Source organism: Embiotoca jacksoni, unplaced genomic scaffold (assembly GCF_022577435.1).
Source record: "Embiotoca jacksoni isolate LCO1_2020_lvr unplaced genomic scaffold, fEmbJac1.0.p SCAF_8, whole genome shotgun sequence".
NCBI lineage: Eukaryota > Metazoa > Chordata > Actinopteri > Embiotocidae > Embiotoca > Embiotoca jacksoni.
In genome coordinates, this window is record NW_027185436.1 from 14733022 (window position 1) to 14751476 (window position 18455).

An 18455-nucleotide genomic window follows, 5' to 3' on the forward strand; every position below is an offset into this window, starting at 1 on the left:
AACACAGAGTTTGTGTGCCATTGTATGTTTTTCTGTATTAAGTTTTGCATGTGCATGAATCTACATCAGCACTACTTTTCTGTCACATTGATTGTACGTAAGCGGATGACTTCAGACTCTATGAGACTTTCAGTATGACTGCTCATGCACGAGCCTCGCATATGGATGCACATGTGTGTTTTGTATTGGACCCTCTTAGTTCCAATGTCAATCTCACATTAGCAAAGAGGCAGCTGCCTCTTCAGTTTTCCCGCTCTCTGATTCTCATGGCTGGCCCTTTGTGAGATTGAGTGGGTGCATGTGGAGACAGATGAATGAGACCTCACACATGCATAAAACACACACACACACCACACATACACATACTTTAGTAAATAACCCAGCAGGAAGTACATCAGTGTTTCTGTACAGACGAATAAAAAAGACACTGCGCTATAGAGAGACATTAATACACACTTTGGTCAAGATGACACGGACTTCATCTTTGTGACAGTTAATCAGACATCTGTGTATTACCGCCCCTTGGAGATGGCTGCAGTCCAGTCAATTATACGCTAGATGACTATAATCACGAGTGGCATAGGCCAGTCCTGAAGCACTTCAAAAGTAAAATCACAAGCCAATTAAGCTAATGAAGCAAGAACTGTGACTCAAATCTTTCTATTCTGTCACGTGATCACCCTGATTTTAGGATGGTTGAATTCAATAGAGATTCACTGGCTCAGCCACTGTATCAGCTGAAGACATGATACCGTGAGTTCATTTCCACTTTCCTCCTCTGATACTACTTTGCATAGTGGAGCTGCAGCGTAGGCTGGCGTCAACTGTTTAGAGGAAGTACCAAAATTAAACATAGCCCAGCAAGGAGTCTTTTTTGCTGCTGTGTAAACTCATGCATCAAGAACAACACCTAATCTGAGACTCAGATAAGTGGCTTTGTGCTACTCCTGAAGTGTGTGTGTGTGTGTGTGTGTGTGTGTGTGCATGTGTGTGTGTGTGTGTGTGTGTGTGTGTGTGTGTGTGTGTGTGTGTGTGTGTGTGTGGTGTGTGTGTGTGTGGTGTGTGTGTGTGTGGTGTGTGTGTGTGTGTGTGTGTGTGTGTGTGTGTCAAGCGGGGCAGCTAAGGTCAAAGCTGCATTACAATCTGACTGTATGACTTTGAGATGGATGTGTATGACGAGGCCCCCCAAAGTGTTCATCTATCTCTTTCCCTCTTACACACACCACGCGCACACACACAAAGAAGAGGTGTGGTTAAACTTGTGTACATTTTACTGTTACTGAACAAATTTCTGATGTCCTGTTGTGGTCTAACAGGCGCGCTCCATTCTATTCCCCATACTCACACACTCTTCCGTTGCGGTTTGGCCAAATGTGCATTCAACTCTGAATTCTCCAACTGAACTAAGGTGTCACATGCATGCCTACAACTTATACAGTTGGTGTGAGGTGCTGCCAAGATTGAGACAGGCGCCGTTTGATCAGCTGAACCTAACGTTTTGTCAGTTTCTACATGTGCGCTTTTGAACTTACATTTCCATGTGATTTTGACCAGAGATGTCCTAAACATGTACCTTGTATGAAACTCATCTCAGGGAGTAATTGGTATGTGATCAAGGTGGAGAGGACACAGGGGATTCTCGTTAATTCCTTGCAGTGCTCTGGTGAGAAGAGTGCCGATTGTGGCATAGATGACAGCTACTTAATCTCACAATGGAGGTGGAGATGTTTTTTTTTACAAGCTAGGGCTTTGGTATGGAGCTGCCTTCATTAGCTCTCTTTCTCTCTTTCACTCCAAGTTCTGTCTCTCACTTCACCTCTGCTCTCACCAAACTAGCAAAAGAATTGTCACATTGAACACATAAATGAGCAAACATTCTGTACGTGCACAAACACACCTTTTTGGATAGAAAAGACCAGATGAATCAGCCCCTCCGTCACATGTTTTACAGTAGTTACACTGAGCTAGAAATACCGGGGGACCTTTAGTAATTTTTAATATTCCCCCACATCTGGGTTTCGTGTGGTATATTAGCACAGAAAAATCCTAAGGATTATCTACAGACATGTTTGAAACATAACTTCATGCTGATGCTGCAAAGAAGAATAACTTCAAAAATAATATTCTCTCTTTCAGACAGCGGCACTAAAGAGGTGCTGTGTTTATGTGCACGTCTAAGGCACACACACATCCACCCCCTCACACACAAGGCCCCTCCTATGTTACTTAGGCCACACCACTTAAGACACAGACCAGACAGCTACTTGTACAATCACCTTATCAAAACGTACAGCGGAGAGAAGAGGGACATTAAAACATTCTTTGTGGTGCCACAGTGGCTGGGCCACCTCACACTCACGATGTTAAAGGAACATCATTAAAATGGCTGACCAAGTTCACAGAACACTTCCATCTGTGTTCCCCCACTGTTTCTCCTTTGCGCACATGCTTCCACCATCAGTGGATATTCATCATTGGGGTTGCCCCCCGAACACGCTCTTTCTCTCTCCCCCTCAATGAGATTTAAGAGAACATTGAATGGAATCTTTCAGCTCCCACATGACTCTCTCTCCACGTTGTGTTTTTCTCTGCTGCTGAGCGACACACGGCTCTCACAGAGCGCCTCTGTTCCTTCAGTGCGGTGACACAAAGGCTACATTTGAAGCATGCGCTGCAAAACGCCGTCAATGGAACACACGCCACAACAAACGGTCCTGTTGTGTGTGCATATGTGTTTGTGTGGACGATGAGTGACCAGACAGAGAAACCAAGCATTGACCCCTTGTGATGGAGCCCTCGGGGCCAGACAAGGCTGCCCAGCTGTGCCCCACTAACACCCCCGTTTCTCAATTTTTACACTCTGCACTGTACGCTGAGGCAGTAAAATTTAACCCTTTAAAAGGGAGTCATAAACTTGAGTCTGACATGTCCTCAGGGACAAAGCCATGGAGAAACAGAAGCTAACACATAAGATTCCATACACATGTTTCTCAAATATGGTTTGCTCTACTCTCCACAGGATAATTATGGCATGGTGAGAAACTCTAAACACTGAATTGATTTAGTTGCTGATAGAAATCGAAGAGGTGATAGAAAAAAACAGATCAAATTTAACCATATATTCAAAAGTTCAGTATCTCTTCTAACTACCCGTCAGGCAATTTGCTGCTTCCGTATATAATGCATTTTTTTTTTTTTTAATCTGTTTATCCCCACTTGTTTTACCATTTTATAGCTGAAACCCAGGCAGGATGTGTCACAGCCCAAGCACTGAGCAAACATTCCCAGATGCAATCCACGACCACTAACTTCAACACATCGTGGACAAAATCTCCACTTGGGTTTGGGTTAGTGTTAGTCATGCATTTTATGGACCCAAGAGGGTGAGTGGGTGCTATCTATGTGTGTGTGTGTGTGTGTGTGTGTGTGTGTGTGTGTGTGTGTGTGTGTGTGTGTGTGTGAGAGTGTGTGTTAGGAGACATCTACGTGTGAGAAGAGGAGACCATTCTTACCAGCACTGGTGCCTGCGCCAGTGGTGAGGTCAGCACCCATTAGGCCACCTGTAAGATGAAATAAAGAGCAGAGCAAAAGAGAGAAACCCATTAGAGGATAGACATAACATCCACTGCTCTCCTGTTTCTTACCCCATTTAATCACAATGCGCTGTGTGTCAGTACATATATGATGTCGAAGTAATCCTGCTTCCCACTCAAAACTTTACATGCTGAGCAACTGAACACTGCAAGTGGATACATAAAATTGCCGTCCAAGAAAAATGACACATTATTATTTTTAAGGCATGTGAGGTGGAAGGGTGGGAGGGTCCAGAGGGTGTGCGGTTTGCTGTGGATGCTGCAAGCGCCAAAACTCATATTTAGTTTGTGCTGTCGTTTCTAGCATCCAGTTGTAATGACAGGGTGAGGGTGTGGGCAGCAGCCTTCAGACCAGAGGGACAGAAAAAGGACTTTGGACAACAATAACAAACCAACAGGCCCAATTTGCTTATGTCACCAGCAACTTGGTAGAACCTCACATTAAATCAGTCAGACTGTGGGCTGGGATTTAATATTGTATTAAATCATCAACTTACTTTTAACAAAATCCTGAGCAGGCAATATATGTGTATACGTGGGAGGGGAAGGCTTTAGATTCATTCACTGCTTTATGTGGAATATTGTGGATAGCTGTCATAAAATAAGTCACACATTTGATGTGTGTGTGTCTATTAGCATGACTGACAGGTACACAACGCAGTTGAGAAGATCGACAGATGGGATAACAGCATGTACATGAGTGCATGAGTGCAGGTGAGGTAGGGTAGGGCCGCCTGTGTTACCTGCGCTGGGGGGTCTGTGTGTAACTCCAGGAGACATGCTGTTTCTCTGTAGGCCATGGTGTGCCAGTGGCAACAGATTGTGGTTGCCTAGGGACCCACCGGGATGGCTGTAAATGAGATTGTTCTGGTTGCTAACGGGAATGGACACGGGCATGTCATAGTTTGACGGGGGCACAGCCTGCTGAGAAAAAGTTGGGATAAAGAGAGACACAGAAATGAGCGTGAGTATGCTTAAGATAACGATTTCAGTGAGTAAACAAGGCCTTTGAGTAAAGGAAGGGACACAGAGAGAGAAGGATGTGACAATTCAGAAACACTCCAGGAACACAAAGGAATTTAAAGTGTTACTCCCGAAGCAACACGAAAGAAAAAAAGAAAAGAGCGACAGCCAAGTTCAAAAGGATAAATGGACAACAAAGAACAGACAGCCCATGTATATGACTTGTACAGAGAGCTTCTCAGAACAAAGACTAAAAATACAGGACAGTATAGATAGTGAAAGGGAGCACTGTACAAACAACAAAAGGGAAACTCCTCTCTGAGTTACTCAAATTGCCCCCAAGATGATTGGCTGGCAACACTTTGTTAGTCCAACTTGTTGCAGCATAAGTCACTGTGGAGGCTACCAATATCGCTCTGTAAAGGACTCGGGTGTTGGCACTAACATGTTGCGACATTTGCAATTGTGAAGGCAAGAGGTTGACCGAAGAAAATATTATGCTAAAGTCATGGAATTTATATTTTTGAAATACATTCCTGGTTTATTACATTTAAGAAATGATAAGGCCACTGTATGATAATAAAACCAATGGCATCCCAGCGATCCTAAGGAGCTGAAGATAATTCACTCTGTCTTCATCTCACTAAAAAGCCTGTAGGATTTCTTGCCAAAGTATCTTAAAGACTGAAGAACTGAATGCAATTAGGAATAACTTCTTTTTTTGTCACGTGGAGTCAATGTAAAGGGTTTTAAGTGGTAGACTCAGATCAGTCAGGAGTGTCATCAGGGACATGAACAGAGGTGTAGCCTGACAGCCCCAGGCATCCAGTTTGTCATGTTTATTGTGTCACTTGGCAGAAGGGCTTAACCTTGGGAGTGCCCTGGAAGTGGTTGATCCTGCATGTTAGTTTTAGGAAGTAGAAAATAGGGCCCGAAATTACTGCCATGTGTCTCCGAGCCATAGCGGGAGTGCATCAGGGAGATCATCAGCCTGTCTTATGTGGTAGTGGGCTATGTGCCTTAGCACTTCTTCAATTTTCTCCCTTTTGCTAATGTTCTTTTAGCTGACCAAATATTATTTCAATGTACAAAGATGGTTACTTAAACCATATTTCATTTCGGGCCTCTGCACGTTTTGCTTTAACTGCAACTTTACACAGGGCTAGACAAAGCCTATAGATGCTTTCTTTTACAACCAGTGAGGGACTGTCTCTGGTTCTGTTTAATTTTTCTCCACCCGCCCACTAATTTCTTCCATCTCGTTCTCCTTGTTGTAGTTTTCATACCTAATGATTTTCTGTGTAATGTTTTCTAAAAGCTGTCTCTGTGCACATTTGGCGTGCACACATACCCCTATTGCTGTGTGTAAGGGCCCCATCTGTGAGCTGTCCTTTAACTGGTGCCATCCTTCCTGTTTTCATTCATCTTCCTCCCCTGCCTCTCCCCGCAGTCCCCTCAACAGTCCCCTGCAATCCAGAGGCCCAGTGCTTGGCAGCCACCCTGACCACACACTGAACTGCCACTTGTTGTGTGCAGAGTCACCCCACCCCCCAACACCCAGCTCCACCCCCATCCCCACCCAGCTACGATCCCAAACCCACCACACCCCGACACGCCACCCCAGCTCACCAACCCCTGCCTAGTTTCTAACCACATCTCCTGCTCCATGCGGCTTAGACACTACTGTTCTTCTCTGAACTATCTACTGTGGAATTATCTCTTTCTCCGTAACCACTCCAATATGGTGCTTTCTGAATGAGGGGCAGGCTCAGTTTACATAGAAAGAAGCCTCTGTTTTGTGGTTTCTGGCAGCTGGTTATACAATAGACTCTTCTGTAGAATTAACACTACACAGTATAAATCTAGCTGCATATATGTCTTGACATATGTCCACTAACAAAGATAGGCTACTAAAGACTTTGCATTCAATTATTTTATATAATTGAGTTCTGTGCAGGACACGCTTCAGAGTTTGTGAATGTCTGCTGCCAAAATGGCTGTCCCCGTTGCTGCGGGTGTGTTTTGGTGCAGGAAAAGGAAAAGCGCATGCAGACCACACCTCCCCTGAGAGCCAGGCAAGGCATTATGGGTAGAACAGGTTCAAGGTGGGAACCAAGTGAGGTTACAATTTGTCATAAGAGAAAGCCTGCAATTAATATAGCAAAAATGCCTGCCAGTTATGGTTACAGTTATGTCAAATTAGAGGACCGTTCCTCAACTGTAAACAAGCAAAATCAAAGAACTGTAATCTCCTCACTGTAAGTACACACTATAATCTTTCTCTGGTCTTACTCACTCTCACTTTGTATAATTAGTCTAGTGCCAAACAATGGTGGTTAGCCGGGTTAGCTCAACAGTTACTTGCCAGTCGGCATGTTGTTAGCCTGCTGAGGATGCGGCACAGTTTCAACCCAGTACTTACAGGTATCTTATGAGTTTTAATCATGTGATCAAACTCCTCGTTAATCTGTTTGTATTTCTCCTCAGTGCGTGGGGTGAGGATGAGAGAAGACTCGAGCTCCGGGCTCTCGCCACCTTTGTTCTCCTTCTTGCTCAATGCCTGCCAGGTCCCACAAGCACACAGAAGGATGGAGGGACGGAGGGATGGGTGGTAGGAACAGATGACGATAACAAGGAGACAAGGATGAAGCGGCAGAAAGCATGAGGGGAAGGAGGGGAGAGAGGAAAGAAAGGTGAGAGGAAGGCTCTGGGTTCAACGAGAAGTACTTACACACAGTCTCTGTCTGCTGATCATCAGATCAATGTCCTCGTTTATTTTCCTGTACTTGTCCTCGGACTCAGGGCTGTGGCCAACCGAGTCGTCTGCGTCGGGGTCTGGGCTGTCACAGCCGTTTAGGCCCTTCTTTCTCAATGTCTGCAAACAGAGCAGTTGCACAAAATAGTTTGAAGTGCTTTGTGGTAGGGAACAGCAACCCAGGTGGAGGGACAAATGGTAATGAAGTGTGAGAAGGCACTGGACAAAAGACAAGTCCAATTAGAGGATGTTTGGAAATCCATTTAAAGACTTCTTTAACAGAACTCAAATAAATACATTTTCAAAGCATCTTTTCTCTATGGCCAAATTAGATCTGTTTCTTAGAAATATGTTTTTCTAAAATGTTTCAATTAATTATTTCGGCAGGCTCCATCTAACCTCAACCAACATGGGGTGACACGAGGATACACTGGCTGTTTTGGGAACAAGTACACATTCAGCTAAACATTCAAGATGGCACAAATGATTTAATCACATCCAATGACGAGACAAAACAAATCATTACAATCTTGACCAATTGACAAATCATGGGACCTCAAAACCTCATAATTGCATAACAAAAGTAACAGTCAAGAGAATAAAAGACATTTTATAACTATAATCACCAGTCGGCCACGAAAACTAATTAAAATACAGTGGAGGTGCATGAGTTCATGACTGTGGTATATGTACTATTAAATGTGGCAGTTTCTGTTTTGGCCACCTGATGGCCACCTGCCCCCATTAGAGTGGCCAGAAAACCACACTCTCCAATCGCTCACCACTCCCTCTAACTGGAGGAGAGACAGACAAAGAGAGTGTTAGAGGAGGAGAGCGGGAGATCTGCCGCTGTCCTTTTTTAGATATTGTTGACAACCTTAACAACAGGGATAAGTTTCAGAGCACTTTACTGTATGTGATAGCATCAGGGTATGTTTGCTTGAGCAAGTAGACACGTAACGATAGGTGCTGTGTTCATTTGCCTCATAAAGTGAGAGACAAAGACGGGAGAGAAGAAAAGTACAGTAGCTGACAGTTAGAGATCTCATCAAAGACACCCCCTCCTCCTCCTCCTCCTCTCCACCCCCCTCCCCCCACCCCTCCCCTTCCCTCTCCTCCTGGCTTTAATAAAGGGAGATTAGTCTACAGGAGGAATATCACGGGCCTGCTCCTGTCTGTGCAGTCGTCGTTTCACACTGCGCTCTCCTACTTTCATCTGAAGCTCCATATCAGACAGTCGTAATTAAATTTACTTTAGCACACCCTGTATTTGATGCTGATCAAGTGTGTGTGTGTGTGTGTGTATGTGTATGTGTGTGTGTGTGTGTGTGTGTGTGTGTGTGTGTGTGTGTGTGTGTGTGTGTGTGGTTGTCTGTATATGTTGTAGAGTGCGTATGTGTCTTCTAGTGTGTGTGTGTGTGTGTGTGTGTGTGTGTGTGTGTGTGTGTGTGTGCGCGTGTGTGTGGGAGGGGGAAGAGGGGAATGAGTCTGTGTTTGTGCGTACATGTGTGGGTGTGTGAGGGTTGGTGTTAGAGTCAAGAAAAAAGAAAGAGATACTGAGCAGGAGAAAGGAGGAAGATAGATGCTAAGATAAGTTAATCTCAGTGAACTTCTTCCTCTCATTTGTTTGTCTCCGTCAGTACTCACTCACAGAAGAGATACGAGTACTAGCTACTCCATCAAACCAGCAGCAGAAGTGACAGGGAGCGATCTGCCTGCTTAGAAAACAAATAAAAATCCAGTCATCTCTCATGTCAGCACAACAAAGGGCTGTTTTGAGTGTGGTTTTAGTGAACTTAGAGGGCTTCTTTTGTGTGTGTGATAACTGTTTGATTCCTGAGGCGTCTCGTGGCGAGGCAGCTACTGTAAGTGTGTCAACATTTGCTGGCTCTCCTTTTCTCTCTCTGAATCCTCACTTGGCCCCAAGAGTGGAAATCTGGAATTCTGAATTTGAAAGCATCTCTCATATCTTTGACAGTCTTCAGGAAATCACACCAAACAAATCAACCAAGGCGATGCAGGAGATCTGACTTCCAACAGACCTACAGTGAATCAGGCACCCTTGCTCTATCTGAGGAGGATGAGTCAAAAAGAACAAAGGGGTTGCAAAGGTTTAGCATGCTGTCTTTTTTGGCAAAGGCGTAAGATGTAAAACTTTTGCTATTTCTTTTGCCTAGTTTCATTCTGGCCTTGGCGATGCATCATATCGAACTGACAAGAACTGAACTTCTGGCCTTATTCTGTTCACATGAGAATGCATACAAGGAAATAAAAAAACAACTTTTCTTCCTACTTGCACGGATTTCCACCTACTGCCAGCAGCACAGAGAGCAGGAGAGATTCACTACCATAGCAGGGGAGCATTGGTGGAGGAGAATGAGGACTGGGTTTAAGGTGACACCCATATGGGGTAATTGAGCTGGTGGTCTGGCAGCGGGTTGGGCAATGGTTCATGTTGATGGGGTGCAAGCAACCAGGGTGTGAGTGTTATATGACTATGAGGCATGTGGCCCAGGCATAGCTTTCCAACAGGGTTCATCGTATTTAGGGAGCGGTACAAGGATGCTATGCCACTTATCCCAGTTATGCCCACCTGTTTAAAGACATCACACTTGTTGCCACGGGCTGACACACAAGCCAACAACCAATCAGAGCTGTTGGAGTGCTCATGTAGCCTTAGAAGGGCCTTAGAAGTGCTTTCCACTTCACCACCCGACTGCCCTACTCTCATCTTCCTATGTATTTTACCCTTCTCTAATAGCTCATATCTGCTCCTTGAATTTGTTTATATATGTCACGGCACTTCTACATAGAGCCATTGATTGCCTTCAAAACAAGGCTTTGAGTCTGTCATTCATTAACGTCATCATTATACGAGGCACATCCAAGACTTAGAGTATTCTTTAAAATTACTAAGAGAATAATGATCATTGGAAAAAAGAGAGCTGCTCTCTCAATACTGAGAGAAACAGGAGTATGGAAATGAAGACCTGGCATAAAAATAGATTTTGGGGGAAATGGCAACAACACTTTGGTGCAGTTCACTTGTGAATAAAAATTCCAACATCTTCCAAGTAACTAAAATTTGTTCATTCTTAAAAATAAATTCTGGCATCAAAGACAACTATCTATAAATTCAGAGCATTTTTGTTGCCTCTTGTTTACACATGATATCTTTCACCAATATTTATTATTACCATGAAGTTAGATACCAGTTCACAAGAGAGAAAGATTGAGGCTATACCCACCGTAATATGTTTTTATTTAAAAAAATATAACTTTTGTTTAAACCTAGTGTGCACACTACTATGGTATTTTTTAACCCCCAAAACGATGACTTTTGAAAACATTCCTGATCTCATTTTCGTTTGAAAACTCCATTTTAGCCCGGACAGGTGGAAATACAGACATTCAAAAACGTTGACGAGGACACATATGTTTGCTTCCTGATTGGGTCGCAAATGTGTCCATCCTGGATTTGTCACGCCCCTACTGTGTGACCCTCTTAAAGATGGAAACTCACGACATCAGTCTGGACTACCAGGGGTTAACGCAACATGGATAATGAATTTCAGCCGTTGCTGACCTTGTTGTCTATGCTAGCAGCTGAAGTGTTGTTAAAATCTGCATTTTATAATGTTGTGACTTCCTACACGCAAACTATTATTCAAATGATGTGCCATAATTACTCTGGTCAGCGGCGTCATCAGCCATACATGGAGCATTTGGGTTTATTCGGTGTCCTGATATTTTCATCCTAATCATCCCACTTCTCGTGCCTACACCTGCCAACCTAACCAACACTGTAGGTCACAGAATCTGATGGATCACCAAATAAGGTGTATCACCAGTTTTGGGTGGCATTCTCAGCGTACATGAATGATCCGGGATATACATTTTCTGGCGTGTTAATATAAATAGAGATGAGGTGCTGAAACGCTACTGAACTCCTGTGCAGTTTAAAAGGCTGTTTTAGTGTGGATGTAGCCTGAGAAAAAGGGAGGGAGAGAGACAAAAAAAAAAAAAGACAAAAAGAAACATGTGAACAGTCACCCGGCATGCTACAGAGAATATAGTAAATGTGAGAGATCATAAGGAAAAAAAGTATGACGAAGAGGAAAGACGGGAAAAAAGCTGTGTCTTCTTGCTAGGCTCTGTGTCTCTCTCTCTGTGGCCCCTTTGGAGGCTTGCTCCTAATTAAACTCCTTCTTCATGATGCTCCCTCATGACTCCACTCATTGGGCCTGTGTGAAGCAGGCACAGCATAGACAAAGTGCCCTACATACTTGAGACACTCGTCTCATTGGTACCCTTCAGCTTTGCACCCTCAGCTAAGCTGGCCTAGACTGGGTTGGTCTAAGAGGAACTACCGGACTACATTGAGAAAGCCTAAGAGAGGTAAACAGAGCTAGACCGAGATAGTCAGTGGCAGACATGAGCTACAAGTTAACTGATTCACATTGTCATATGCTTAGAGCGCTCCAATGTTTTAATTGCAGGGAAAAAAAAATTCAGCCTTTTTTTATCCGTTTCATAGTTTGTGGTGTGGGTGATAACTTCATGTGGCTGTTGAGAAAAACAGTGGAGGGTATTTGGGTGTGAATTCTGGGTGGCCCCAGGGGGTCTGCTAGGGACAGCTGACGCCTGCCCAGAGCTCCTGCCATACCAGGATCCGTCTGCTCGGCATTCTGCCACCCTGCTCACCCTCTCCATCCCTCTATCCGTCTTTCTGCCCCCATCTTTCTGTCTCAGTCTGCCGCTCAGTCTGTCTCTGTCTCACAACCTCTTCCTTTCCCCACATTTTCTGCAACACTTCCACATTCTCAACAGAAGCTGAGTCAAAACACTGTTGGCTTGATGGGTACATCTTCATTTCTGATCGACTCTGGCTAGTTGATGGGTTGTGTTTGGAAAGAGCTCCAATAGTGACCATTCCCCTCTGCAGTTATCTTGGCAGTGGCTGAAGGGTACGACACATTCAATATTGTGTTTATGGCTATTGGCGACAGCCAGGCCACTGAATGTTTCTCAATGTCTTCGACCCAGTGACTGACAGTATCAGTCTACAAAAACAGTCAGTCAATAATAGGCCTTTTATATCTTCGTCAACCACAGTGTGATCTTCAGTATACACACACTATTGTAAGCAAAACAGACAGAAGATAATAAAGTAGCAGGAGTTAACCCCATAAATGGACCAGTTTATGGTTTTGCAGCAATTTTAGCAGTGGTTGGAAAACAAGTCCCTGACAGACAAGCAAAATATAAACGCAACAATAACTGTGCCACTTATGGTTAATCATGGTTGCTCTGTTGTTAAACTATAATAAATGGCACTGGAACTAATTCTTTTTTTTTTTGCAGGGTCTCAGCCTCTGTGTTGTTTTGTTAAAAATGGTAGAGAAACAGACTCATTTACCCTGACTATCAGACTCCTGACATAAAAGAGTCCTTGAACACATGAGTGTATATGAGTGGATATTAATTATACGGATCATCCTTCACATTGTGAGAGAATTCAGGAGGTCTGGGTGCCACAGGGTCTACCTATATGCTTTACAGACTTTTTAGTACTAACTGGTTTAGGACCCCAAAGTGAATCAGAATACAATTTAGGTGGGCCCCCAAAATGTCTTCTGAAGCCAGAGGCATTCATTATGTAGGCATTATTATATGGCCATTCATGATTCACATAGAGTACAAAAATCTAAAGGGAATACTGCAGGGTTAACCTAAAAAAATATATATATAGTACATTTTTCTTTGAATTGTCTTTACTCCAATTCACAAACCTAAGATTTAAGTCATGATCATTTTGGGGGGAAAAGGGTGATACAAGTGTGGAAAACCACAGAGAGCCTGTCTGTTTTTACCAATTGACAAACTTAATTTTGTCAGAACAGATGGGTAAGGAGCAATGTGGTTTAGTGTCAGTAGAATTAAGACAAGAGAAGGTAACACTGTCCCGTCCCATCACAAATAAAATGGAGCCATGAAGTGGACCCGCTGTGGATTAAGACCGCCCAGCACCACTGCACAATAAGCACAATCAGGGTGGCCTTGCTGGCAGCATGGAAGGGGTAATAGTATGTTTGAGATGTGCTCTTATTCTCCTTATTTCTATTTCTTTTTTGGCCTGTCTGGCTCTCTCTTTCATACTTGCTCTCATTTTTGTCTCCCTCCCCTCACTCTCTCCCTCGCTCACTCTTTCTTTCTCTGCTTTTCAGAGTGGAGGGAACTTCAGAGGGATCAGGCTGGCTTAGTTTATTGGAAGCAGATGGCAGACCAAAGGCAAGAGGGCCACAGTTTCATGAAGCGTGGTTAGAACATGCCAGGACCATGTCGAGGGGCATGCCCATGGATGATGGCTACATGGTGTGTGTATGTGTGTGAATGATTTGGGGGGAGATGGTTGATTTTTTTAGGTTACCAATCTGAGGAATGGGACCCCTAATCATAGTATGTCCCTGTTTTTTTGTTTTTTTTCAGTCATCATCTGTGCATCCCGATGCGCTGGTTGCGGCAACTATCGCATCAATGACTTTTCAGTGATTTAGCAGCTTTGAAGCCCCTTACTCCTGGTGCCCTGCTGCACTATAATCAGGAATCAGAGGCTGGCGCCTGGGATCCATCATCCCTGGGCAAAATGGTGGTGTATTCAGTAATAACGCTGACTAACTGTGTGATTACTAGCTGTCTCGGGACTACTAGATTGACTAAATATTAAAATAGTCAGTGAGAAGTACAGTAAAAAAATAGATAAAAAGTGTCAGAGTAAGTGAGAGGGACAGAAAGCGAGAGGGACAGAGAGGGTACTGTGCGCAACAAGGTTCCTCCAAATTTCTCTAAACTGTGGCATTGTGATGGTGCATGTGCTAAAATCACTATTAAGAAGAGCCCACTGCAGACGAGAGCCCACTCACAGACACATAATCTTAGCTAGCCAGTACACAGCAGAATACCAGATGGTGCAGTGTTTCCCATATGGAAGAGACACACACTGAGCACATGTCAGAATCCAACACTGTTTGCTACAGCAGCATCCCGGCCCTGGGAACAAAAGTGGTCATTCAGACTCGTCACTACACTGTATAATTAGCCAGATAGACATTATGAGACACAATGCCAGCTCAGTGAAACTGGATAAAGAGGGCACTCATGTCTGAATCCTTAACCTACCCATCTTTCATCTCATCTAGACTCCCGTTTTGTAGTACTTTTCCATTCAAATGAGTGACATGAGAATGTGTCTATATATAATTTTCTGATGCAACATAAAAATCTATTTTGCCAAGGCTAGATTGTGTGTGCTTTCCACACACAATCTAGCTCACATGCTCATGCTCTATACACAGAAAATGCATATGACCCGTTTATGTCATAGATATTATCATACATGCCAGTATGTGACTGCACTGTCATGTAATCAATAAAGCTTTAATTTACAAACTTTAAGTTATCATCAGACAGTAACAGTGAAGCCTCAGCCAAATGACTCCAGTTCTGTGAGGGTGAAAATGGGTAAAACTTTGAAAATGGGTAAAACTTGAAGTCCCTTTCCAGCCACCCCCACCATCACCAGCATCACTAATCGTCACTTAGCGTCTTTTGTCTCTTTGCCTCTTATCGCACAGTGCCACGGCAGGAAAAGAGCGCCTGAGGGAGGCATTGAGTAACAATGACCAGCCGGTTGACCTCTATATTGTGACCTTGAGTTTCCACACCCTGCCCAAAGCGGCAATCATGGCAGCGGGGGTGGGGCCAGGGGGGAAAGCTCTCGGCAAGGCAGGGAATGCCATCTATAAAAATAGATCTTCATTATTCTGAATTTTCCACAAATAGTTTCAAAGAACAAGGCATCATTTCATCTTAATGGCTGGCGTGAATTGTTTTGGGCTGTGTAGTGGAAAAGCCTTGCCTTTTGGCAGCGTGGCCTCAGAAGTGGCCTGCCTTTTTCACTGCTCCTCACCACAGGGACCACATATTGGCACATTTCAAACAGCCTATTTTTAAAACCTCCTTTTGTTGTTATGTGAGTACCTCAGACTTCCGCTTCAGTATTGACCTTAAAAAACACCTCAGACAAGAAACTATACCACTTAGATGTGTCAGAGGTTTTGTTTTTCTGGTCAGCGGGCATCTGATGTGGAATAAAGTGCTGAGCATGTAGATCATGTATATTATCTGCCATCTTGTTTTTAACCTCTCCTAAAAAGTGGAAATGGCATACAGCCTATAAAATAGAAACTCAGTAAACTTGCTCTCTTTTTCTCGCTTCTCTGGGTTTGTCACTTGCCTCTTTTGCAGACCTGCTTATTTAAAGTGTGCTTAATTCTGCTGACACGGATGATATAACTTTGCAGAAATGTATCTTCTCTGTAATAAAAGTTTTTGCAAACAACCAGAGAGGAAGGCTCTGTTTGGCAAAGTGTGGGGGTAGATCAACAAGATAATTAAATAATAGACGTCTTTATTCAAGGGATCAAATGTTCATCGGCACCGTAGGGTGTCACACTGATGGTCTTGTGCATGTGGTCACCGAGGGCAACTCTTCTTGGTCGATCATCAGAAGGAGAGAGAGAGAGAGAGAGAGAGAGAGGGAGAGAGAGAGAGAGACAGAGAGAGAGAGAGAGGCGTAGGCTGAATGAATACCCTGACACTTTGCTTACTCACTCCTCGATTTCAAAAACAACCCCCACCCACCCAGTTTAAAATACAAGGAGGAGGGAATGAAAGAGAGAGAGAGAGAGAGAGAGCGAGCGATCCCAGTACTATTCTTCTATCCTTTCCCAGCAAGAACAGCCAGCTAGGCAACTATATTTAGCTTCACCATACACTATTTTTAGAACACAACCACTTTTTGAGGCATTTATTAGTAAAAGAGCACATCAAATGAAGTGGTGGTTATTTTGTGGGTGGTGCTTCATGTGGCGAGTTCAATACATGCTGCCAGTTACATGGACGTGTAGTAACTGAAAGTGCGTACATGTAGCGGAGCAAACAATTTTGTATCTGAAGTTTCAAGCTGAAACTGAAGAGGACAGAGAGGGTTATATATACTGCATGTATATTTTTATGTTCTTTTTAAGGGAGGCCTTACAGTATAATATCTGGCAGGGGAGTGCAGATGAAAACTAGCCTTGAGCTAACTATGGTACATTGTTTTCAAAAATGGCACGCTCACAAGTCTTAAACCCAGCGGGTGGTAAATGGTCTGTACTTGTATAGCACTTTATCACCTTTCGGTCTCAAAGTGCTTTAACATGGTTTTCCCATTCACCCATTCACACACTAATGAGACAGATCACCATGCAAGGTGCTGCCATCAGGAGAACATTCACACACCGATGGTACACCATTGGGAGCAACTTAGGGTTCAGTGTCTTGCTCAAGGACACTTAGGCATGTGGACAGGAGGAGCTGGGGATCAAACCACTAACCTTCCCATTGGTGTTCAACCCACTCTACCGTCTGAGCCACAGCCTCCCTTGGGTGCATGGTTGATAACACTGATGATGGCTAATGACTGAAACGCATCCATTTTTTTTACCACAATAAATCATTATATACTAATCTGATCTTTTTTAAATATGGCACATTTTCATAAATGCTTACAAATGAATAAACACATTGTTTTAAACACTGCAAGTATAGATTTTACGCCGAGAAGCTTATTGAGAGTGGTCAAATTTCCTGCTCTTCAACATCAATTAACATACATCAACTTCATATACTATCTGACATGTTCTGTGACGGTGTGCTATTTCATGTACACAGACTGTCATCAGCGTCTTTGTTTTAACAAACTGTGATACTGTTCGCTTGCCAATGTCAAAGGTTAATTTACTAAGTCAGTCAAAGCAGCTTCAGATCTAAATCCTCAACTCAAGGAAAAACAAGCCATGTTGTCGATCGCTTCGTCACTTGTAAATACTGAGCCTTTGAATGCTGTGGCAACCCCACCCCATACCTCCAGGCCATGACACACCACATGCACCTTATTTTAAAAACCACAAAATGACTCCACACAAAATTATTGTGGACAACTGAAGCACAGACGATATGATATGACTCTCTTATTTCTCTTGGATACCGACACATGAAAAAGAAATAGAAGATAAATTACATTCGAGTCAAAGTAATTATACAGTCTTTGAAAACCATGAGAAGAAGTCATTCAGTGAGCTGATCGACGCAGAAAACTCCTCAAGGCTAATGTTCTCCATACTGTTTAGAAACCAAATAAGCACGTAGAATAGCACACATGCTGGAAAATATTTTCACAGGAGTGAGGCAGAACATGAGCACACTGGCACTTCAGAGGGGGAGATCACATGTCCTGTTGATTTGCGATCATTTTCTGAGAAAGTAGAGAAACAGGCATTTCAACTAAAAAAGAATGGGATTTTTAAATCAACCAAATTAGTCTGAAAGATTGTGCAAGACATGCGGCGAACTGGTGTGGATGTACTATCTCTCCGACATACCTGCTTGATGTACTTTCTCTTTATCATTTCTTCATTTACACCCATCCGCCACCACCTCCACCTCCCTCACACTCTCCCTCCCTCCAGCGGACTGTCACTGGGCTGAAATCACACCTGTGCTTCTCACACATCTCGGCACACGGGTGAAACATACGCAGGGTGAAACATGGTGAGGGAGCTTTGCTGAATCTCATTAGCCAAGCAGGTAGTCATTAACAGAATGACCTTTGGAAATAATTACCAGCCTTCCTCCCTCCATCCCTCTTTCTCTCCCTCCCTCCCTCTCTTCTCACACTCATCCATCCCTCTGTCCCTCCCGTCCCCCTCTCATTCAATAGTCCCTTCTCGATGCGGACAGAGGGAGAGAAAGGGAAAAAAAAGAAGGGACAGAAATGAGTTGAAATAGGTGGGGAATCAGTTCCCTGCTGCTGCTGTTTAAGATTACAGGGTGAGCTGAACTTTCAGATTAGGTTAATCTGCTGGAAATGGGATTGGCCAGCGGCCCTCTTCTGGCAGGTAGGCAGGCAGGTCACTTCAGTACCAAGAGCCATGTGCCATTCCATGTGATAGTTGAGCCAATAGCATCAAAGTGTGCAGTCGTGGCTGAGGTCATCACAATGCCGTCAGCTCTGCAGGGTCCGAGCCAATTGTCACCGT

The 18455-nt window shown here is 43.7% G+C and overlaps 1 protein-coding gene across 11 annotated transcripts in view; it reads right to left on the reverse strand.

Moving 5' to 3' along the window:
• mef2cb (myocyte enhancer factor 2cb) overlaps positions 1 to 18455 on the reverse strand; it is a 70479-nt gene that overhangs the window by 5316 nt on the left and 46708 nt on the right. For 5 of the 11 annotated variants that reach the window (XM_069178009.1, XM_069178010.1, XM_069178011.1 and 2 more), the window contains 4 exons: positions 7288 to 7431; positions 6979 to 7116; positions 4337 to 4517; positions 3513 to 3560 (listed from right to left, as the gene is read on the reverse strand). In XM_069178009.1, coding sequence (XP_069034110.1) covers positions 3513 to 3560; positions 4337 to 4517; positions 6979 to 7116; positions 7288 to 7431 — 511 coding nt within the window. The remainder of the gene's footprint in view (positions 1 to 3512; positions 3561 to 4336; positions 4518 to 6978; positions 7117 to 7287; positions 7432 to 18455) is intronic. The other 6 variants (XM_069178019.1, XM_069178020.1, XM_069178015.1 and 3 more) reach the window with 5 other exon arrangements.